Source organism: Seriola dumerili, unplaced genomic scaffold (assembly GCF_002260705.1).
Source record: "Seriola dumerili isolate Sdu_G_001 unplaced genomic scaffold, Sdu_1.0 BDQW01000202.1, whole genome shotgun sequence".
Classification (NCBI taxonomy): domain Eukaryota; kingdom Metazoa; phylum Chordata; class Actinopteri; order Carangiformes; family Carangidae; genus Seriola; species Seriola dumerili.
In genome coordinates this window covers 284,937-305,606 of record NW_019174457.1, presented here as the reverse complement: position 1 = coordinate 305,606, position 20,670 = coordinate 284,937, and the positions used below count along the sequence as shown (strand labels likewise).

The 20,670-nt window shown below is 44.4% G+C and overlaps 1 protein-coding gene across 1 annotated transcript; it reads right to left on the bottom strand.

Annotated features, from left to right (window-relative positions):
* Positions 1-2,627: 2,627 nt before the first annotated feature.
* On the bottom strand, positions 2,628-16,032 carry LOC111228182 (transcription factor HIVEP3-like). Its single transcript, XM_022753986.1, has 8 exons — positions 13,242-16,032; positions 12,608-13,115; positions 12,172-12,442; positions 11,495-11,682; positions 9,071-9,219; positions 8,910-8,984; positions 6,465-7,072; positions 2,628-3,696 (listed from the first exon to the last, which is right to left on the bottom strand). The coding sequence occupies exons 1-8, from the start codon at positions 16,030-16,032 to the stop codon at positions 3,154-3,156; spliced, it is 5,133 nt and encodes a 1,710-aa protein (XP_022609707.1). The 3' UTR covers positions 2,628-3,153.
* Positions 16,033-20,670: the final 4,638 nt, after the last annotated feature.

Below are 20,670 nucleotides of genomic sequence, written 5' to 3'. Positions count from 1 at the left end.
TGGGTCACTCTGTTCTGTTGCGTTTCCATCAGTGACAGAAATCCCCTGCTCACTGTTCATTTCATTTTGCATCCAGAGGAAGAAATGTTTCCCATTATGAATTCCCATGCTTTTTTTTTTTTTTCTTCCAAAGAACTTCATCATAGCGCCTCTCCTTCGGAAACACATCATAATATCTGACTAATATTTGTTTTAATTATATTGTCAAAAAGAAAAGCAACAGCTGAATCACACTGCTGGATATAAAACACAATCTGTCCTTTCCCACACCTTTGTTGTCTGTGGTTTCTATTACTGTGCACTTTCAAAATAAAACTGTAATAACACCCTCCCTGCTTCTTACACTCCCTCTGATTATTCCAGCTGCATGTGAGTTATCTCTTGGATAATTTAGTGCAGGAGAAGGTTTCGGTATCACCAGAGTGTGATGTCATCATTTTCAGTCCTCTGGCAGCAAGAAACCGTTAAGTTGCTTTCTCCTGCCACCCAGTGGTGACACAGGTCATCTTCAGCGCTGGGGGAACAAAGACGAGCCGCCTTGGTGACAGCGCAGAGGACAACAGGAAGATCAGATGTCTGTTACCACGTGTACAAAAACAATAGAATATAACAACATCAAAGCAGTGCATGAAATGTGTGTGTAAGTAATAAGAGATTTCCTATAATCTGTTAATATTTCAACATCAGGTATGACCTTACCACAGCCACAGGGTGGTGCCACATTCATCAACACCGTGTCTGCAGGTTTCAGGAAACAAGATTAGCCTTTAATACAGTATTCACTCTAACTGGTATTGAATTTTAAAGAAAAGCAAAATGAAAACTGTCAAGACTTTATGAAAGAAAACACAGTATAATAAGAAAAAAGACTTGTCATAGCCCCGTTGTTGCAGTGGACATGCACTGAAAAGGGAGCTGTTATAATTTGCTGAATATGTATGTGTGATGTAACAGAGGTGTTGCACGTGTGAGCTCGTTAAAGGGTCAGCAGAGCAGCCGAAAAAAAACTTAATTACAGCAGCACGTCCCAGTCTGAAATCAGCATCATCACACTCCTGATAATCCACAGGACACGCAGTGAAAAGTTTTCATGAGGACTATTTCTGCTTCTGCTTCTTTAGCATTTTAACTATGAGCTTGTGCACATGAAAGATGCAGGGCTTCAAACATCCAGTAATATGCAACAACAACAACAACAACAACAACAACAACAGCAACAACAACAACAACAACAGCAAAGCCAGAACACCACAATGAAATTATCGATTCCATTTGGGAAATTCATTAATTTAAAAGTAATTATTTAGTTATGTAAAGGTTACAAACACTAAGAACAACACTAGAGTATAAAGAGCAGCAACAGAAATATGGGAAAATAATACTGGAAGTGTTGCATTTATTAGATGATTAAAATCTGAGGTCAGATATTTTTCAGTCTTATGTGGACTGGATTTTAAATACACAACATACACAATAAACATTTCCACCTGACGTTGTCTCTTTAAATATCAGTTTAATAAAATGAAGGGGACAGACACCCTAAAGTCAGTTTATTAAAAATACAAAAGGTTCACAGCCAGCCTGAAGTTACAGACGGTAAAGCTGCTGTATGGAAGTTATTATTCCACCCAAGTAGCACAACCCAAGTTTTAGTTTCTAAAACAGCTAATAAAGCTAATAATGTTACTTTCTTGTTATAAAATTAATCAGCAAACCAGGAGGATGTTTGATACGTACAGTTGTTTGATGGTATATCGCATCTTACATCTTACATCCATACTTTAATTAATTTTCAGCGCTTCTTATGCAAAGAAAGATCACACGCAGGACACGAACCCTGAACATCCATCAGCCGTTTTGAGTTCATCTCCGGTTGACGGCAAGATAAAGTGGTGAAAAATTTCAAAATAAAATGTACACTTAAACTGATATTAGCTTTTTTAATGACACAGCAACTCATCACTCAAGCTTCCTCCTGCTGCTTCTCTCAACTGGGAGAGCGCTGATCTAAATCTACTGACTATAGATAATTACCTCACACAATTACCTGAATTATCACTTTGAATCTCGCAGAATATTTGCAAATAAGACCAAAACTCCCTCCATGACTAGAAACCGTAACGGGTAAGTAATTGGTTTAATTTGGTTGACCTGACCCTTTCACTATAAATCATATATATTTGCATTCCTGATCATTTTCTCCATCCACAGACTTTCATTCACGTCCTGACATGTTGAAAACTTCCCAGTCATTGTAACCGACTCAAATAAAAAACCACACACACCGCACCACAGTTTTAATATAAATCTGTAAAAATGAGAAGTTTAATGGTAAACATGAAAATGACAGTGTGATTGTATCATTTATAAAAGCAACAACACAAAAATACATGTATCTGTTTATGAAAAAAACTGTACCGTAGCTACCATGTACGTGAAACAGGTTTTCCTCTGGATATCAAATCATTTGTCAGTGCACTCCGAACGTCTCGATCCCACGAACTTCTTTTCTTAATGATCTTAGAAAAGGAGGTGATCGTAAACCCTGCTTCTTCAAAACACAAAGACGACAACAACAACAAAACCCCATAACAAACAAAAACTGACAAAAAAAAAACCCCATAACAAACAAAAACTGACAAACAATAATAAGAATAATCACAGCCTTTAAGAATGACAATTCAAACCACAATCTTGACGTAAAATTGCACTTCAAAATACTGGTCGGGGTGAATAAATATTTGTAGTACCTTTCTATATCCATTTTGGTAATACAGTACAATAACACAGCAATAGTATATTAGAGCTGTCAAAGGGTTAATAGGGAAACTGATTAAAACTTTGTCTATTTTCATTCCAGCTGCTTTTGCATATAGTACAGAATTTGCATAATAGCACATAAATAAATTAACACCAATGACATCAAACAAGAAGGTAAAAAAAGATTTACAAAACATACTGCATATCTAACATAGTGTCTATATATATATTATTCATATAATTACATAATAGCGTCATTCAAAAGCGGTGCTCAAGTGCTCTTGCCTTTTTTGTCCTCGGACTGTGAACCGGAGTGCGGTGCAGGATTTTCACACGCAGATTCTGGTCCTCAGTCTTTTGCACTGTCCCTTCAGACTCTCCCTCCTATCAGAGTTATGTCTGGGAGGAGGGAGTCTCGTTTTGGCCTTGGGCGCTCTCGTGGTAAACACACCTCCCTGTAACATGTGCGTCTGTGCTCACCTCCGGGTGCCTCGTCTCTGTCCTGGGGCTGGGCGCTCGCTGGACGCTGAAACATCCCTGACTCTTTCTGTTTAACAGAGCGTCCGGGCGGCTGCTCCCGGACATTTCCCCTAACGCCTCGGGGTGCGCCGGGCTGCCTCGGCTGCTGGGCGACGTCTCTTTGAGAGTATCTTGTCGCTGCAGTTGAGGAAACCTCCCCTTCAAAGAGCCCCCCAGCCTCCAGGGTGTCCCTGTACCTGTGGGGTTAACTGTGGCTGCTGCGGGGCTGCTCACCAGGCTGTAAAGCGGGAGGGGGGACCTGGGCTGAATCATGTGAATCCCCCCGATGGGAATCAGGAGGCTCGGGGCCCTGCTCGGCTGCTGGGAGTGCAGAGGGAGGTGACTCAGGAGGTTGTGGGCTCCCCGAAGCCGCGTGGGATGTGGGGTGATGTGGGTCAGACCGACCTCGTCCACAGACTGCAACGAAACAAGATGAAATGAAAGTTGAATGGAAATTAGGTCACGAAACCGGCAGCTTACACAGGACGCAGTAGTGACACAATGCCAGTGAGGCGGATCTGAATTAAAGTGTTGCGCATCAATAACAGCGACTCAACGATTACTCCGCCTCGGTGCTAAAAGCCGAGCTCCTGAGAGCTGCGATGAGTTACTGACCAGCTGTGGAAGATATTTTTATCTCTGGAGGTTAAAAAGCCTCAATGTTACACAACAGAAGCAGATAATGGGTATTACATAAAGAACTTTTATCATGTTGGAGTGTCAAAATTGATGAGAGATCCTAAATTCCCTTAGACTGTGTAACCTTTGCTAAACAGTGGCCACTCTGGCCATTAGTAGTGACTACAGGAATTTCTGAATCTTCGAGTCAGTTGCTTTAACGAGCATCTTAACAGGGCTTGAAAATCTTTTAATTTTTGCCTTTTACAGTCTTTTCCCGTTGATGTGTGAAGCTGTAACGAGATCTGGTCACGTGAGAGACAAAACCAAGGCAGACGTGGCTCCAGCGAAGGCACCGGTCCAAAGGCAGATGTGTGGTTGTATTTCAGATTTCAAAACTAAGACGTGAAGAGCCGGACAAAAGTAAAGCTATGTGCAGGATGTGCAAGAAGAAGCCTGTTGGTACACACTGCAGCATTAATCCACTGAGAATCTCATTCACATCGAAGCAAAACTGGTATTGCACCTGACATATCTTTCCCTGAATCGATATTAAATCACATCAAATCGATTCGGGACCCTGTTGAATGGGAACTGAATCAATTCAGGAGAAATGAGTGGTGACAGGTGCAACACCCAGCCCTGTGGTCCGAGGTGAAACAACCGGCGAGAGTTGTTGTTACGTTATATTTTAAAGACATCATTATAACGCTACCTGCCTGAGAGCGGGAGGAATGTGACCACAGACAGGAAACAACAAACACGTCTCCCGGTGAGGTTCTGCGGTTGAAAACAAATGTCCGGATTTTCCCACACTTGCAGATTTATTGTAAGTAATGAGCACATTCCCGGGAAGTCTCTGACGGCAGAATACAAAATTCATCAAGTTTCACATGTGGCCTTAAGTGCACTTCCTGTGGACTTCCAGAGAATCCACTCAAGACACAAACTCCACTAGACTTTCCTCCACAACAACCAACTTGAGAAAAAACGGCACCAGCTGCAATATGAGCATCCTCCGTTGATGATTTAATGTATTAATGTCCAAACAAGTCTGACTGTGAATACCAGCTGTTACATTATTTTATGTATCTTGTGTCAGCACTGTTAATAACCACTCAAGGAACACACCTTTAAATCGCAGCCATGGAAACAGTTGAGGAAGTCCTATTTAATCGTGCCCAGTGCCTCTATAGACTTGGCATATACCGTACCTGCATCAAGCGACTTTAAGTGACGTACACTGAATGAATAAGTGCAATAGTTAGTTTACAGATTGTCTTTGTCTCAGTTTCACATAAAAATCAATAGAAAACTGAATTTATAAATTTAGTCACTTTGTTTCTTTAGTGTTAAAACCATTCCAGCGTTTCTCTGCGACATGTTAAATCACAGTGTAACTGTATCTGGTGAGAGTTAGCTAACGTTAGCCGCCGTTAGCTACCGGTCACACCGGACCGCGTTAAGCTGTAGCAGCGAAATTCCAGAGGGAACAAAATTTAATCAACATGACGTGTTTTAGTGCTTATGAATGCAAGTTTAAATTTTGATTATTTCCTCTTTTAAAAGTTATATAGTGTCACTTTGAAAGTAACAATTACAACATGTCTTTAATTGTTTAAATGAATTAATTAGTGCCTGATAATCTTGATAAATCAGGTGACATCATTTTACATAATGAGTGAGACATTTTGCAGCTTAAATTACAGTATTATCATAATGTGTAAAATAATATTGAAACATAGTCAAATAATAAAATTAGTAAAAAAAAAAATATGTGCAGTAAGAAAATCTACGAGAGCGAGAAGACAAAAAGAAAGTCAAACTCCCGTGAACAGAAAGGTCTTGGTCAGATGTGAAAACCAGAGACTGTGAATTCGAATCTGCTCCTATGGGACCTATATTAGTGTGAAGAGGAAGTGGTGAGGTTACACCATAACATAACCACAAGTTTGGAGTAGACATGTTTTTTTTATTTTATTTTATTAGCCTGAACTGAGATATTCGCCCATGTTGTTTTCGTCGTCGACATGTGGTTCCAATCTTTGGTATTTAACGATCGGCCTCTCGTCTCGTTTTATCAGCGGCTGCCCAGCGAAAACATGTTGTGTCTATTTGGGAGCTCTCCTGCATTATTTTAAGGCCGGGAGCTGCAGGCTCGGTTTGAGTGATATAAAACAAGAAGAGTTGCCTTTCCTTCCTTTTCCAATAAATGTGCGACTTTTAAATAACCTCATATGTACCAGCCTATCTATATTTGCTCTAGATGTTGACTTACTGGGATTTAACTGAGCCACACAAGATTAGCTTTGTGAGCCAAAAGCTGATTTATTTAAAACTGTAGGCTAAACTAACAGAAATGGATCAAGTCACAGGTTAGTGAAGACGGCGGTTTGAACAAAAGCCACGTTTTGACCAGTGTTAATTATAAACAAACGACATAAACACGGCAAAATCCGGACTATAACACAAGCAAACAAACAAAAAAATGATTATCAATCAATCAGCATGCTGTAAACAGATGTTATGTCAGCGTGTTTTCTGAAGCACGAGCTGAAGGGACTCACCAGTCTCGCTGCAGACGCTCGGTCCCGCGGGTGAAGACAGGTTTGACACTGAGCAGAGCTGTCTGCCAGGGAGCCCGGAGGCCCAGAGGACTCCGATCCATGGGGCTGGACTATTACAGGAGAAAGACCTCTAACGGGGGAGACTGGTCTCAGCGGGGAGGTGGAGACATGACAACTGGACGGGGAGAGGGAGGGAGGAGGAGCAGGGGGCCGCTGAGGCCCGGGCGATGGGCTACACGGTGGAGACGGCTCCCTCCGCGGAGTCAGGGACTGAGCAGTGGGAGAATGGGAGCCTCTGGAGGATACGGAGGCTGAAGCATCGAGGCGCCTGCGGGCGAACAGGGCCCTCCTGGTCCTGGCCGAGGTCTTCTGGGTAGAATCCTTGGGGTCGAGTGCGAGTGGTCGGCTGGGCTCAGGCTCCATCGGCGAACTTCCCGAACAAGGTTTCTCACTGTCGGAGGAGAGGGAGCTTTCGGCCACCTTGGACCAGCTGTCTTCGCATCTACCGTCCTTGTCCTTTGCACCGTCGTCCCCATCGTGTCCACCTCCTCCCAGATCAGAGGACTGGCTTTGCTTGTCAGGGTGAACTGATTGGTCCTCACAGACTCCTAGGACAGAAAAAAATCCACTGTTCAACACATTTTCTCTTTTTCTTACTCCACCAACCAACTTCGTTCTTTACTTAAAGCTCCATATTTTCTTCTTCTCCTGTGTTTTATTTGAAGTGTTGATCTATAAGAAGATATATTTATGTTTTTAAGACCCAAAAACCATCTCAGTGTAGTGTTACATCTCCTCTCTCAGGCTTCTCTCTGGAGCTCTAGTAACAACAGGTTGGTGAGCCAATCAGAAGAGAGGAGGCTCTGAGCCTCTCCTCTGATTGGCTGACTGTTTTCTGAGTGATCCAATAAAAATATAGCAGATTTCAGGTAAAAACACTCAGAGAAACTAAATCCTGCAAGGTTTGGATGGTGGGTCCAGGTGGGCGGGGCTTGGGCTTGCTGTGACATCACAAAGTTACAGGAAGTCCTGACGGCTGGTTTTAAGGCTCAGTTCCTGAATACAGGCTGTGTGCATTTCTCTGTGGACTGAGGCTTTGATACTTTCACTGTATTAATATAGAACCTGGACCTGATCTATAATCACACTACACATGGACATCTGCCTTTATACTGTACGGGACCTTTAAAACAATTCAATATCAAGTGTAGTGGGCTATTTCCCTAATTTCTGCTTTTTTCTATCCTGTCGAGCCTAAAATTCTGGAAGAAACGCTTGAAATAAAAAATGTTTTAAATTAAAATCTTGCATTTCCTCACTGCACCAATGTGCACAAATGTCCAGGGAATAAAATCAAACTGCACAGACATTATTGAGCTGCACTGTGGCCAGTTCCTCCCAGTTGAGTACATTCTTTCCCTGGGTGTAACGTATGAGAGCCTCTCCCATGTTCTCACGTATATCTTCTATCTCATAACTTGTACGCCCAAGATCTTGATACGCCGCCGACCGATGTTTACACTTCTCTTCAAACTAATGTCAAACAGAGAAGTTCAAACAGAGCGTCACAAATCGTGTAAGTTGACAGAATCAGTCTTCAAACAAGAGAATTCATCAGAATGCTCAGGTTCAAAGCAGAGGGTTTAAATGTGACCCATAGGTCACCGATCATCTTCTAACCAATCAATTAAATAAAGCCAATAATTGAATGTACTCCCTCTGCTGTGTTGAAGGCAATGAGAAACATTTTCTGACCGTCCAACAAAACAAAAATATTTTTTATCACAAAGAGGAAGGTGATACATCAGACATGCTCCGTTAGCCTTGAGCGGCTATGCCAGTGTGTGTGTTTGACTGACAGCTACGCCTTCAAGGACACCGAGGCACAATGTTAACGTATATTCTTCCAGCTCTGTCCTTCACGCTGTTATACTGCGAACCTGCTCTAGTATTCGTTAAAACGTGGGCACGCGGTCGTCACAGTCAGCAAAAGTAATTCTACGGCGGCTCTGAGAGCTCAACGCACTGCAATTTAAGTAAAAACACGCACACAAATTCAGAAAAACATCTTCATCAATTTGAGAAAACATGCGATGGAAAATACTCACAACACAAAGCACAATACAGAAAATGCACTGCAAAGTAGCACAGACGACAACAGAAGCGTTTCCATGGAAACACCTCCGTTGTGTTGTTAGTATTTTGCAGCACGTGTGTTTATCAAATTGATCAAGATGTTTTCTGCATTTGTTTGTGTTTGGTCAATTTGCATGTGTTTTCTTAAGTCGCAGTGTGTTGACCTCTCAGGGCCACCGTACTAACACGCCACGAATCTACGCCTACTTCCGGTGTAGACAGGAAGTGAAACGACAAATCTACGGCGATGGAGGTCAGCTGGACTTAGACTGTTTTAAGCATTAATAAGAGATAAACAACATCGTGTACCTTCATCTGTGTCGTCTGGGTAACAACAGGTTTCTTTTCCGCGTGGCTCAGACCTCAGGTGGTCGGCGAGGCTCCCTGTAAATACAAAAGAGAAAATGAGAAAACTGACAGAACGGAAGCATCACGAACCTGTTTTAGTACGTTTCATTGTCGACCCTTACCTTTGGCTTTGAAAGCAACGTTACACTGACTGCAGTTACACGGAGACGACCCCGTGGAGCGGTCGGTGCACTTGAGGTGGAATCCACAATCCTCACGTTGGCACTTCCCTCCACCTCCGCCATGCAGGACGCCATACTTCTCATTTGATCTGTGGGTGTGAAGAGAGCGAGAGGGCTCAGTTTGGTCCTCAGAGCGTTTCCCTGTCAGTGGTCTATTGATGCTGCTCCTCTCTGGATGATAGTGGCAATCAATATGAGTGTAACTGGAGCTGACAGGCAGGCAGCAGGCACTTTAGCACCTGTAAGCAGCTTTTTAGTGCCTGTATTTATCCAGTGTAAGTACGCTATCTGTTTGGCCTTTACTACACAGTGAGCTCACACTGTGGCAGCCGGGTCTGGGGTCCAACCCTGCATGTACACTGAGGGTCTCTCAGCGAGGCTCCCACTTCAGCTTCAACAGAGCTGCTTTCATAAGCCAAAACCAGACCCCCCCCCCCTCCTCCTCCCACTGCCTTATAACCCCCATCACAGCTCCTCGCACCACCACTGAGTCCAAACAAGGGGGAGCCTACGATGTGGCCCAAGGTCCGGGGGGGTTTGCTGCAGCCAGCCAATAAAAACAGCTCCAAGAGGGAGGGAAACCCTGGCCCAGACCAGCTGCTGCCCCAAATAAGCATGAAAAAACACAGAAAATGAAAACACATTCCTACGACAAACAATCGTTCTGATTATAATCTGCTGTTTTTTCTTCTATTTTCACTACGGGCTTCACGGCTGGATAAACTCTGCAGGTATCATAAACGGTGGCTTTTTACGGTCGCAGAAAAACGTTCAGTTTAGAGAAACAGAAGTTTCAGTTTAGAGAGGGAGAAACACTTTTGCCTGGACACAAACACTCCTACACTGTAAAGCAGCTATATTCACAGGCTTTTTCTTGCAGGACCCATTGACTGAACGAACATACCCTCGTCTTCCCCCATGCCTGTGATAAAAAAATGTCAGTGTTCGACGGCCGCGTTTTGTCTTTTTGTGGTTCAGACAGAGCGAACAGACGGAGAAGGAGAAAGCGAGCAGGCGTGAGGATGACTCACTCTTTTAGGGAAGGCTGTGATGAGCGTCAACATGAGTCACAACAGGGATTTGTTCACAGACACACTCCCAAACCAAAAAAGAGACACACAGATGGCACCTCTCTGCACCCCCAACCTCCCCCTCTCCTGCATCGCTTTGCTGCAGTGTTTATTTCTGATGGTTATCAAAAGTCCTGAGTGTGTCTGCTTTAACCTCACACCAAATTAATTTGTGTGTGCGTGCTTCAGCTAAGACACATAAATAACAGAACTGTCCAAACAAATTCAAACCTTGCATGTTTTCACACAGTATTTTAGAGTTTCAGTAAAGTGTGAGTCACATTATTGTGAACTTTTTAATGGCTTTAGCGACTCATTTCCGACATTAAACTTTGCGTGTGGAGTGCTGAGAGACAGAAGGAAGTGCAGTGTTGACTGTCAAGTGTTTTGGACGAGCGGTTCTTGAGAAACATAAAAAGAGAAACATACAAAGACAATAGGCACGTGGCACGTTGCAAAGATGAGCTCAGTCAAAGCGTGCAAGCTGCAGCTACAGAACCTGCACCGGATCTATATGCTGATTCTCCAGTTCAGGTAAATGGTTCCTGTGACACACAGTGATTAAATTAATCTACACTCACATGGCTGAGAGGTGTTTACTAATATTTTGTCAACCTCAAATCACATAAAAAGGATGGACAAAATATTAGGAACACCTCTCAGTATGACCCAGTACAGTTCCACAGCTCCAAAAAGACCATCAAAATAAAGTGAGTGATCTAATCTGAGTCACAGATTACAATTAAATGTGAGCATTTTCTGTCCATCCTTGTCTTGGATTTTGAACTGTTGGTCTGACAAAACAAGACATTTGATGAAATTTTGAGGGAGAGTTTTCACCGCTTCCTGCTGTTTTATAGACTGGACGACATCATCGGTTAATCCAATCAGGAGATTGACCCCAGTGTTTTCCGCCCGACCCTATTCCACATGGCAGGCTGCCTTTTATGACTAATGCTACATGTACAGGTGCATATGTAGCTGTTCTACTCATTCCACCGGTGTCAGTGTGAGAGAATGAGACATGCTGTCGCTCCATCTGAATGGCTGTGACGGGGTTGTATAAATGAATCTCTGCAGGAGCGGAGGAAGCTGGGTAGTTTCCTGGCTTCAGCCCCTCGACAGACGGGCTCTGCTGGTGCAGACAGCCGACCCCTGGCCTCTCCCAACATGTCGGACAGACAAACAGTTTCCAAAACACGCCACACTAGGTGACGCAATCCCTTCAGCGCTGTAAGTAACGAGGTTCATCAATATAAATATTAGACGATACGTCACATGTAAACCGACTCACCCCGACTCAGAGATCCAAACTTCAGGAGGTTGTTCATTTCTGGAGCATGGCTGGACTTCCTCCTCCTCCTCCGCCTCCTTCTTCTCTTCCTCCTTCCCCTCTTCTCTGTTTGATCCGTTGTCCTCTGACGACGTCTGTCCCTTCCTCGCTCCCTCGTGGTCTCTGCAGTACGACTGGCTGTTGTAGACCTACACTCGAAAGAGACATGGGCAAATTCACCAATCCTGCTCCAGCATGCCCAAGAGGAGACAAAAATTGGGAATTCTCATTGAACATTGTGTTTTATACCATTTGTTGAAGCACATATTTTATTTTCCCTTTGCGTGTCATGATTGATTGTTTTTATAATCACCTTGTCAACAAATTTAGCTCTGTCAAAGTAAATATTTGTCTTTTTTGGAGATTGCAGAGACACAATCTTACCATGCCAATCCACCATTTCCACCAAGTCTTTATATTTAGTTCATCAGAGCAAAAAGCTAACAGGCTATGCTAACCTACCAAGACTGTATACAATGCCTGGGACACCTCCGACTCTATTCAAGTTGAATTTTGGGGCTACAGGTTCACTTAACAGTGTTGGTAGTCATGTCTTTACTGTTTCTCTACTGTTTTTAATAATACATTACAATATAGATCAAAAGAAAATCGTAATCAGTAGTTAGTGCTGTAATTACCTCAGTGGAGCATGGTCTTTTGTTGTCCTCTTGCTCCATTGACTCAGTTGTCCTGACTGACATGGGGGATAGAGTGTAGATGGAGGGACTGAGCCTCTGCTTACAGTGCAGCAGAGAGAGAGCCGTCTTGCTGGAGAGGCCAGGTGGGTTGGGGTCATAGCTGCTTGTGGACCACGATGAATAGACCGAGGGTTTCTGTTCATCCAGAGCTGAAGGGTTTGGTTTAATGTAGTTCAAATAGCACCAGCTGTTACAGGTGCTGGACAGCAGACTGGGGAATGAAGGTCCAACATGTGTGACGGGAGAACAAACACCCGGTAGACACGACTGATTCTCCCGTTTCAGTTCCTGATTGCATGGGTCCACTGACACCTTGTCAACACATCCCACCTCCCTCTCTTCTTCTTCTTTGACTCGTTTCTGCTGCTGTTGTGACTCAGGGGGGATCTCTATACTGTTTGAAGGGGAAAGCATGCGCTTGTTGCCCCCTGAGCCCGATAACCTCATGCCATCATCAGACCACAACTCAAAGTCTGGACTCCTGTGGTTTCTGTATTCGGATGTCAGAACACCTACGTTGTGTGAAACAGCATCGACTGCCTCCTGGGGCCTAGGGGAAGTTGCCTGAGACAACATGGTGTATATGGCACATGCTGGGGTGAGGGTGTCCGTTTGGAGACGCACCGCCACTGAAGGAGATGTGACCGGCCGCAGTAACTCCAGACTGGACGTGATGTGAGGGACGGACTGTTGGATGTGGGAGTGACTTACTCGAATGTCTGAATAATCATCATGTTGTAGGGGAATCTCCAGCTTCAACCCTGTGGACATGGGGAGGTAGCGAGCCCTGGCTGCCCCTGATGGTCCATGTGAAGGATAGGGCTGTGGTGCTTGAGGAGGGGGCTGTCCTGTATGGATGCGCGAGGCCTCGTCTTTTAGAGGATCTACGGATGGACCATGAGTACGAGAGAGTTCTGTGCTGCCTGTTAACTGAATATTTTGACTAAGTTTCCACTGAGAGAAGATCTCTTTGCATTGCGATCTAACTGGATTACGCAAGACCGTGTCACCTGATAAAGGAGAAGACGGGGACCTAGTGCAGCACACAGAGGTTTGGCTTACTTGAGAGGATGTGCTAGTTGCGATGTGTTCAGGACTGCGGCTTGATATGGCACACTGGTCTTCCTCCTCCTCATCTGGATCTCTGATAGCAGTGTGTCTCATAAGGAGACATTTTCTTCTTTCCCTCCAGCCGACCGCAGAGCGCTCCGGTGACAGACAACTGTAGTCAAAAGACTTACTGCGGGTCTCGGCCATTAGGACACTTAGTTGCGGGTCATGAGGCGCCTGCTCAGATGCTGACCGCCTCATCTCTCTGTGCTGATGCACCCCAGGCACTGTTAGCATGTGGGGAGCTCTAGACCTCCTCAGTGGTGATGATGTTGCTATCTCCATGTCCGGCCTGTTCGACTCTTCAAAGGATGTGGAACGACTGGATGCATAGGAGGCACTACTGTCCTGACTAGGGCTACGGGGCAGAGATATTGAGTCAAAACTGGATTCCCCTGAGGACTGGGCAGCCTCAGCTAGACGTAAGCGCTTCTTCTTTGGAGGCAGTTTTTCAATAGGGAGCTGAGCCAGAGAGGGGCTCCTCTGAGGCCACTGGAATTCATCAGGTTTCTCTGAATGTTTTGCTGTGGAGGTTGGATCTACTGAGATCTCCGTGGTCATGTTGGAGTCCTCCGTCACCAGTATTTCTGGAACTTGCACATTGTGTTGACGGACCAGCTTCCGAGTTGCTAGTTTCGTCGGCTGCTGTTGAGGCTGTTTCTGAGGCACTAGTTGATGTTCGTCATGAGGTGGAGAGTTCTTCGTCGCCTCGGAGCCTTGACTCTCGTTGCACAAAGATTCCTGTTTTTCAAATGAACTAGTATGTTGAATAACTGAACAGGTTTGCAGTGTAGGTCTTCTGGTGCCCTCATAAGGTACGCTGCTTTCATCTTTACACTGTCCTGACAAGAGGGCAGGAGAGGGTAACGAAGGAGAAGAGGGGTCATCAAATTCAAAACTCTCCTCTTTCCTCCTCTTGCGTACCGCTGAAGCTCCCGTTTTGACAGCATGGTTAATTAGCTGTGAGAACTCCATTTGACTAATCACCACCTCGTTTCTGGGATGATGCGCTAAGCACAGGCTTTGCTTGTGTTTCTTATAACCTTCCCAATCCTTGCATCCAGTGCCACAGGCCTCACACTCGTATGGCTGGGGTTGACTCTGCTTGTGGTCAGGCACAGTGGTTACGCTGTCGGGGTAAAATGGATGGGAACCATCCTGTTCCTCTTTTGTGAGTTCGGCACCGAGCGGGATTTCAATAGCTGGCTGCCGTCTTAGCATCCCATAACGACGGGACGCTGCTATTTCCGAAGGCGGCCGTTCATCGAAGGACTGACTTAGGCGGAATTTGCTGGGGCCACCACCGGAGGTATCAAATGAACTAGCTGCAGATGGCATTGAGTGACTTCTCACCAGAGGGGCGGTGGATGTTTGGCCAGCTGGCTGCTCCACATTTAGGGACTGATGATGAAATTTTTCACATGGAACTCCCATGGTGATGGAGCCACTGTTTTTATAGCTCAGATCTCCAGTTTTAGGGCTATGAATTAGCGGTTCCTTCGTAGAGGAACCCTTTTGAGACTCTGAACTATTCTTTCTGGAGAGCGAGAACCTCCTTGGTTTTACACTGTCAATTTTACTCGTGTCCACCACTGCCTCATTGATGGTGATGAGTTTGGTAATATGGTCAATGACCTGCTTCTTGGGCACTGTGAATGGGATGCTTTTGTCCTTCTGACCAGAGGGCTGCTGGTTTTGATGACGGGACATCCTCTGTAGGTGTCCGAGACGTCCATATTTGCCGAGGATGATCTCTGCATAGCTTTTGGCACTTGTGTTCGGGGGACTGTCCTGTGATTGCTCAGTACTTTCAGAGCGAGAGAAATAGCCGGATTCTGTACTGCCTTTGCTGCCTAATATTAGAGATGAGGACTTTTCATCTGATGAATCTTGGGGAGCATGTTTCCCTCTACTTAGACGCAAGGCCAATCTCTTTTTCACCGCATAGGAGTCATCGTTCCCTGCAGTGTTACCTTTGGCCTTGTCTGTTTCATGACTCTTGATTGAGGCTACACTGCTTTGTCTTTCTGCGTGGGAAGAGGCTGATGACAGCTGTCGGGTTTCGTCTTCCGACTCAGTGACTTGCTCCTCTAGAGATCTTGGCTCCCCAAGCGCCAGACCTGCTTTCACCCTGTGCGTATGCGATTTGCGGTGTTTGTACAGGTTACTCTTGGTCTTAAAAGAGAAGCCACATGGGGCGCAGGGGTAGGGTCTTTCACCTGTGTGGGAGCGAATATGTTTCTGTAGGACGCTAGGTTTTGCACATGCACGGCCACAGTAAGTGCAGACATATTTTCCTGGTCTCTGAGGCTTACGCTCTCGTTTCTGTTTTGGGGTGCCCTCTTGGGTTTCTGGTTTGGATTGGGTCGGGCTACCTGCCGAGGACGGCGGGACTCCTGGTGACAAACTAGAAACCGTGGTTGCTTTCGATGGTTCATGTTTGTCTTCCAGCACCGTATCTGAGTCAATGCTCTGCCGCTGATGCCTGAGACGCTTTCGTTCAGGATGCTGTCTTCTGGACTGTTTGGGTTGCTGTAGCGCGCCATGGGGCTTTGGGGAGCCGGTTTGCTGTTGCTGACGGGGCTGGGAGGGAGACTTGGGCTGCAGGTCTCGGTGAGGAGACTCCGGTTGACAGTGTTCTTGATCTCCGGACTGCTCCCCAGTCGTCAGGCGACTATGCAAGGTCTCCATAAAATGGAAAGACAGCCTCAGGTAGACACGTGGGGTGCGTCTGCCTGTGCCAGGCTATCGAGTTTGAGCCAAATCATTAACTGGTTAATCAGTTTAATGTGGGTGAATTCTATCAAATTATATCCACTTTAGTTGACGGTGAGGCCTCATAATGTCCACTTGAGTTACTACAACTTTATTGCTTGACATCAGAATTATACCATCAAACGTAGAACAGCGGCAACAAACAACGCAGCTCTGATATGTCCTGCGCCGTGGAGGAAGTCCCCTGCCGTGCCGACCTAAAGTATCCCATCATGAAGCGGTCAGTGGAATATATGATTCTTCTCTCTTCTCAACATCAAGATCTGTGAAGACAAACAACTCGTTATATAGAACAGTGCGTACAATTCAGTTTTGAAACACAGATAACCCTCTGACCCCCCTCTTGCTAAATATAGATATTTATGTTTCATGTGTTACATAATCCACTGTATGTGTCATAACATTCAGCTTTCGCTTCCCCCCCCGGCCACTGCCGAATACGTTTAAATTAGATTGGTTTATGTAATGTCTTTTATATAAAAACACATACGTATGCAGCAAGTAGAAATGATGATTCTTTTTAACTTCTCTCCCCAAGAGAGGAAACATGTCCAACGACTGTGACAGGAACATTTCAGTAACAGCATCATTTGAAACTGTCACGGTCTTCAGTGACTCCTAATCAACCGCGTGTTACTTATTTCAAAGCGACAGACCACAATGTCTTTCTGTTGGACAGAACCACATTACATATCACACCCACTCCCATAAAATGACTCACGTCTTCCTTTCTGCAAAACAGACCAAAAAAAACCAAAAAATGTCCAATGAAGAGTTTGTCATTTTCAGATGGAAATACAAGATCCTCCTGGTTGAGGAGGGAGTTACATCACTCCCAGCAGTAAATGAAAATTACTTCAGTGATACCTCCTTATTCATATTAAAATGAGTTGTCATAAAAGCACCTTTTTCTTCTTACATCCTAATGAAATTTCTTCACTTCAAGTTTTCTATGCATAATTAATTACTCCTAACTGAGGGACTGTGGCAACACAGTGTAACATGCTCTAATTAATGCTGCATATTTGACGTGTTGTGTCATCCAATGTCACACCATGCTTCCTTCAAAAAAGATGATCATCAGACAGCGCTGCAGTGCAATACCACAGCATTAGAGCACATGTGAGTGGCTCTACCTGCGTCCTTATTTTATAGCATGTGGATCATTTTTTTACTGATTAATTGTGATTTTAGATGCTTAAGAAGGACAAGCCAAAAGTAGGCGAGAGATGGCTGTTAGCTGTGAGCGCATAGACAAGGTGACTCGATAGAGATACTGAAGAAAACTCCCAGTGTTTTTTGTTTTTTTTTGTGCCAGCATACTGAAACAGTAAACAAGGCATCCCACGCACTGACCAGCTGGTTTCTACACCCACGTTCTGGTGGAAGACGGCAAAGATGCTGGATTATATCCAAATTACTGATAACAGGTTGATAACCATCTTTGCTTTAACTTGTGCGAACATTATACTGTATATGCCAGTGTTGGATGAATGTTAAACCTATTAAAAAAAAAAGCAGGCATAACATAGAAGATACGATTTCCTTAGTTTGCAGAAGACCATTCAGATGTCACAGCCCTGAATCTCTTGCAGGGAGACTAGTAATGCTAAATGTAGGTCATACAGGTAGTGTAACTGCACTAAGAGCTTTTACAGGAGAGACTGGCTGAAAATAAGAGCTCAGACTGTGAGACGAGGGTGACAATGACTGGAGTGAAATTTCAGATGGAGCACTTGAAGTGCGGAAGTGGTGTCTAAAACCAAGCAACATTTTTAAACTCATGCGATGCATCTGCTCATTTACATGTATCACACTTGCTCCAGAGTGAACTACAGACTGTTGATTTGCACCTCTCATGGTGCAAATGAAGCTAGCGGGCAGGTTTTTTCCCCCTTCAACCCTTCTCTCTACATGGATCCTGCCCCCCCCCCCCCCACTTCTGTCCTTGGCTCTCAGCCTCTGTGATTCTCCCTGGGTGAACCGTTGCAAAGGTTTGCTAGAAAACACACATCGAGGTGTAATGTTCTCAGTGTTAAAGTCAGACTGCTGCTGCTAGGGCAAATTACTACATATTCAGTAAGAACTGAATATCAATGTCTTACTATAGAAACAATTTATCAAAAATCACTACATGTCCGCTTAAAAGTCCCATACAGTCTAAAGGTAGATGTGTAGTTTGATTATAGATCAGGTCTAGGTTCTATATTAATACTGTGAAAGTATCAAAGCCTCAGTCCACAGAGAAATGCACACAGCCTGTATTCAGAAACTGAGCCTTAAAACCAGCCGTCAGGACTTCTGGAACTTTGTGATGTCACAACGGAGCAGTCACCAAGCCCCGCCCACCTGGACCCACCATCCAAACCTTGCAGGATTTGGTTTCTCTGAGTGTTTTTACCTAAAATCTGCTATATTTTTGTTTGATTGCTCAGAAAACAGTGAGCCAATCAGAAGGGAGGCTCAGAGCCACAATGTAAAACTACACTGAGATGTTTTTTGGTTCTTAAAACCACAAGTATATCTTCTTATGGATCAACACTTCAAATAAAAACACAGGAGAAGAGAAGAATATGGGACCTTTAAAGGGGAAACTCAAATTCTACACATCCAAGTCTGTTTACAGGTGTTGAGGAGTTCCACTGCATATGTGAAAAAGTTGTATAAAGCTTTTTGTGGGTAGCATTTTAATGCTTCATTCGCTGCTACTAGCATAACATACCTGAATTGTGGATTTTTCTTTACCATCTCAGTGGTCACTTGGTGCGTAATGCTAAACGGGCAGAGCTCTCTCCTTTAGTCAGTTCCTTTTCACATATAAAAAATGACTGTGTTCCATTTAAGTCTTCCAGTAAGCCGTGCCAGTGAGTCAGAGTGCACAACAGCACGCTCATGGCAGTGGGGCACTTTAATGGAATGCAGCCATCATTAGCTTAAACGAATTATAACTTCAGCGTTACCTGCTAATGTCGGTTATGAACATTACACTACAGCCAGCCTATAAAGAGTTGGCTGGGTCTCATCAGGCATCAGGCAGTGATAGGAACAATGTGTGCAATAAATAAATATATACTGTATTTAGTGTAAACAATATAGATCTGCAAATATATGTAGGTCAGGCATACGGTTACAGTTACAATCCATAGTGTGGCTCAAGTGAAGTTAATTACAACTCCTTTATAAATGTATGAAAAGCTGCATCCATTCACACACCACACAGAAAGAGAATATTGTATAAATGGCTTTTTAAAAATCTTGTCAATTTCCTCTTCTCACACTAATGGGCACCCAGCGGTGGTTCCTATGGTAACGGCCCTAAACCATGTGGTAGCAGATGGAAGGAGAGCTGGAGGGCTAAATTTATCTTCCAGCATCCTCACCGACTACAGAGCAAGAGAGAGAGAGCGAGAGAGAGAGAGAGGGAGAGAGAGAGAGAGAGAGAGCGAGGCAGGCGAAGGTGCCTCCCCTCCTAGAAGCTATGGCTTTTTGCAGAGGGAATGGTACACATCTCAAAAGAAAAATCAATACTTTGGGAGTCTTGAATTTGTACTACACAAATACTCCTCCGTTCTTTTGGGGGGGGGGGGCAGGAAGTAAAATGCATACGTGGGGATGATAAAGAACACTGGACCAGTCTCCGTGAAAAAACCATGCTATGTTATTCTCACCACAAACACAATTTGTTTGCAGTATTCCAGAACAACAGATTTTATGTGTAAAATTAAGCACATCGCCTTGAATATAAATGATTTTCTAAAACAATGAAACAATGGAATTCAAACCGTCCGAATGTCGAGGTGAAAAGTGGGAATTTTTATGATAAAAAACGCAATGAAAAACAACATTAATCTGGACTTATTCCCCCATCATCTTGCAGACTCATCTAACCTAACCAACGCTGTGAATGTGCTCATCTGTTGTTGTGTTTCCACCGCTATGTCAGCTGAGCATTAGCAATGCTGTCAAGTCAGAGAGCGCAGCTTCATCAGCAGCCTGATAGCGGCGCTCTCTGGGGGACAGAGGAGGAGAGCCCTCTGGGAGTCAGTGCATGCACAGCCATCCCTATGTGTGTGTGTGTGTGTACACAAGTGTGTGTGTGTGTGTGTGTGTGTGTGTGTGTGTGTGTGTGTGTCTGTGTGCGCCTTGGGAGCAACTCCCCAGTCCACAGGAGGACATGCCAAGCATAGAAGGTTTGGATGCACAATACAGGGAGCTCATTCACTCCTAGTCTGAGCTGTGTGGTTTAAAACATACACAGCCCACGAACCACTCACTATGTGCACTCTCCCTCTCCTTCATTCACACACAGACACACACACACACACACACACACATGCGTGCACAAACACACACACACATAAACACCCTAACTGCAGCACATGCACTGTCTGCATATGTTTAAAACAGCTAAAATATTCAGCTCATTTCAAATGTCTCAGTGTATGATTCCACAAATGAGTCTTGTTTCTTTTCTTTTTTTTTCCATCATCCACTGGTTCATTGATGTAGCAGCCTTTTGCAATAACAAAGACATGAATGAAGAGAGAGACACCC

Bases quoted from the DNA above. Each gene is read 5' to 3' on its own strand.
- LOC111228182 (XM_022753986.1), bottom strand. From the start codon at position 16,032: ATGGAGACCTTGCATAGTCGCCTGACGACTGGGGAGCAGTCCGGAGAT. The intron at 13,116-13,241 runs GTGACACGGTCT...GTCCATCCGTAG, and splicing joins CCCGTCTTCTCCTTTATCAG to ATCCTCTAAAAGACGAGGCC. The intron at 11,683-12,171 runs GTAATTACAGCA...TTTCGAGTGTAG, and splicing joins AAAGACCATGCTCCACTGAG to GTCTACAACAGCCAGTCGTA.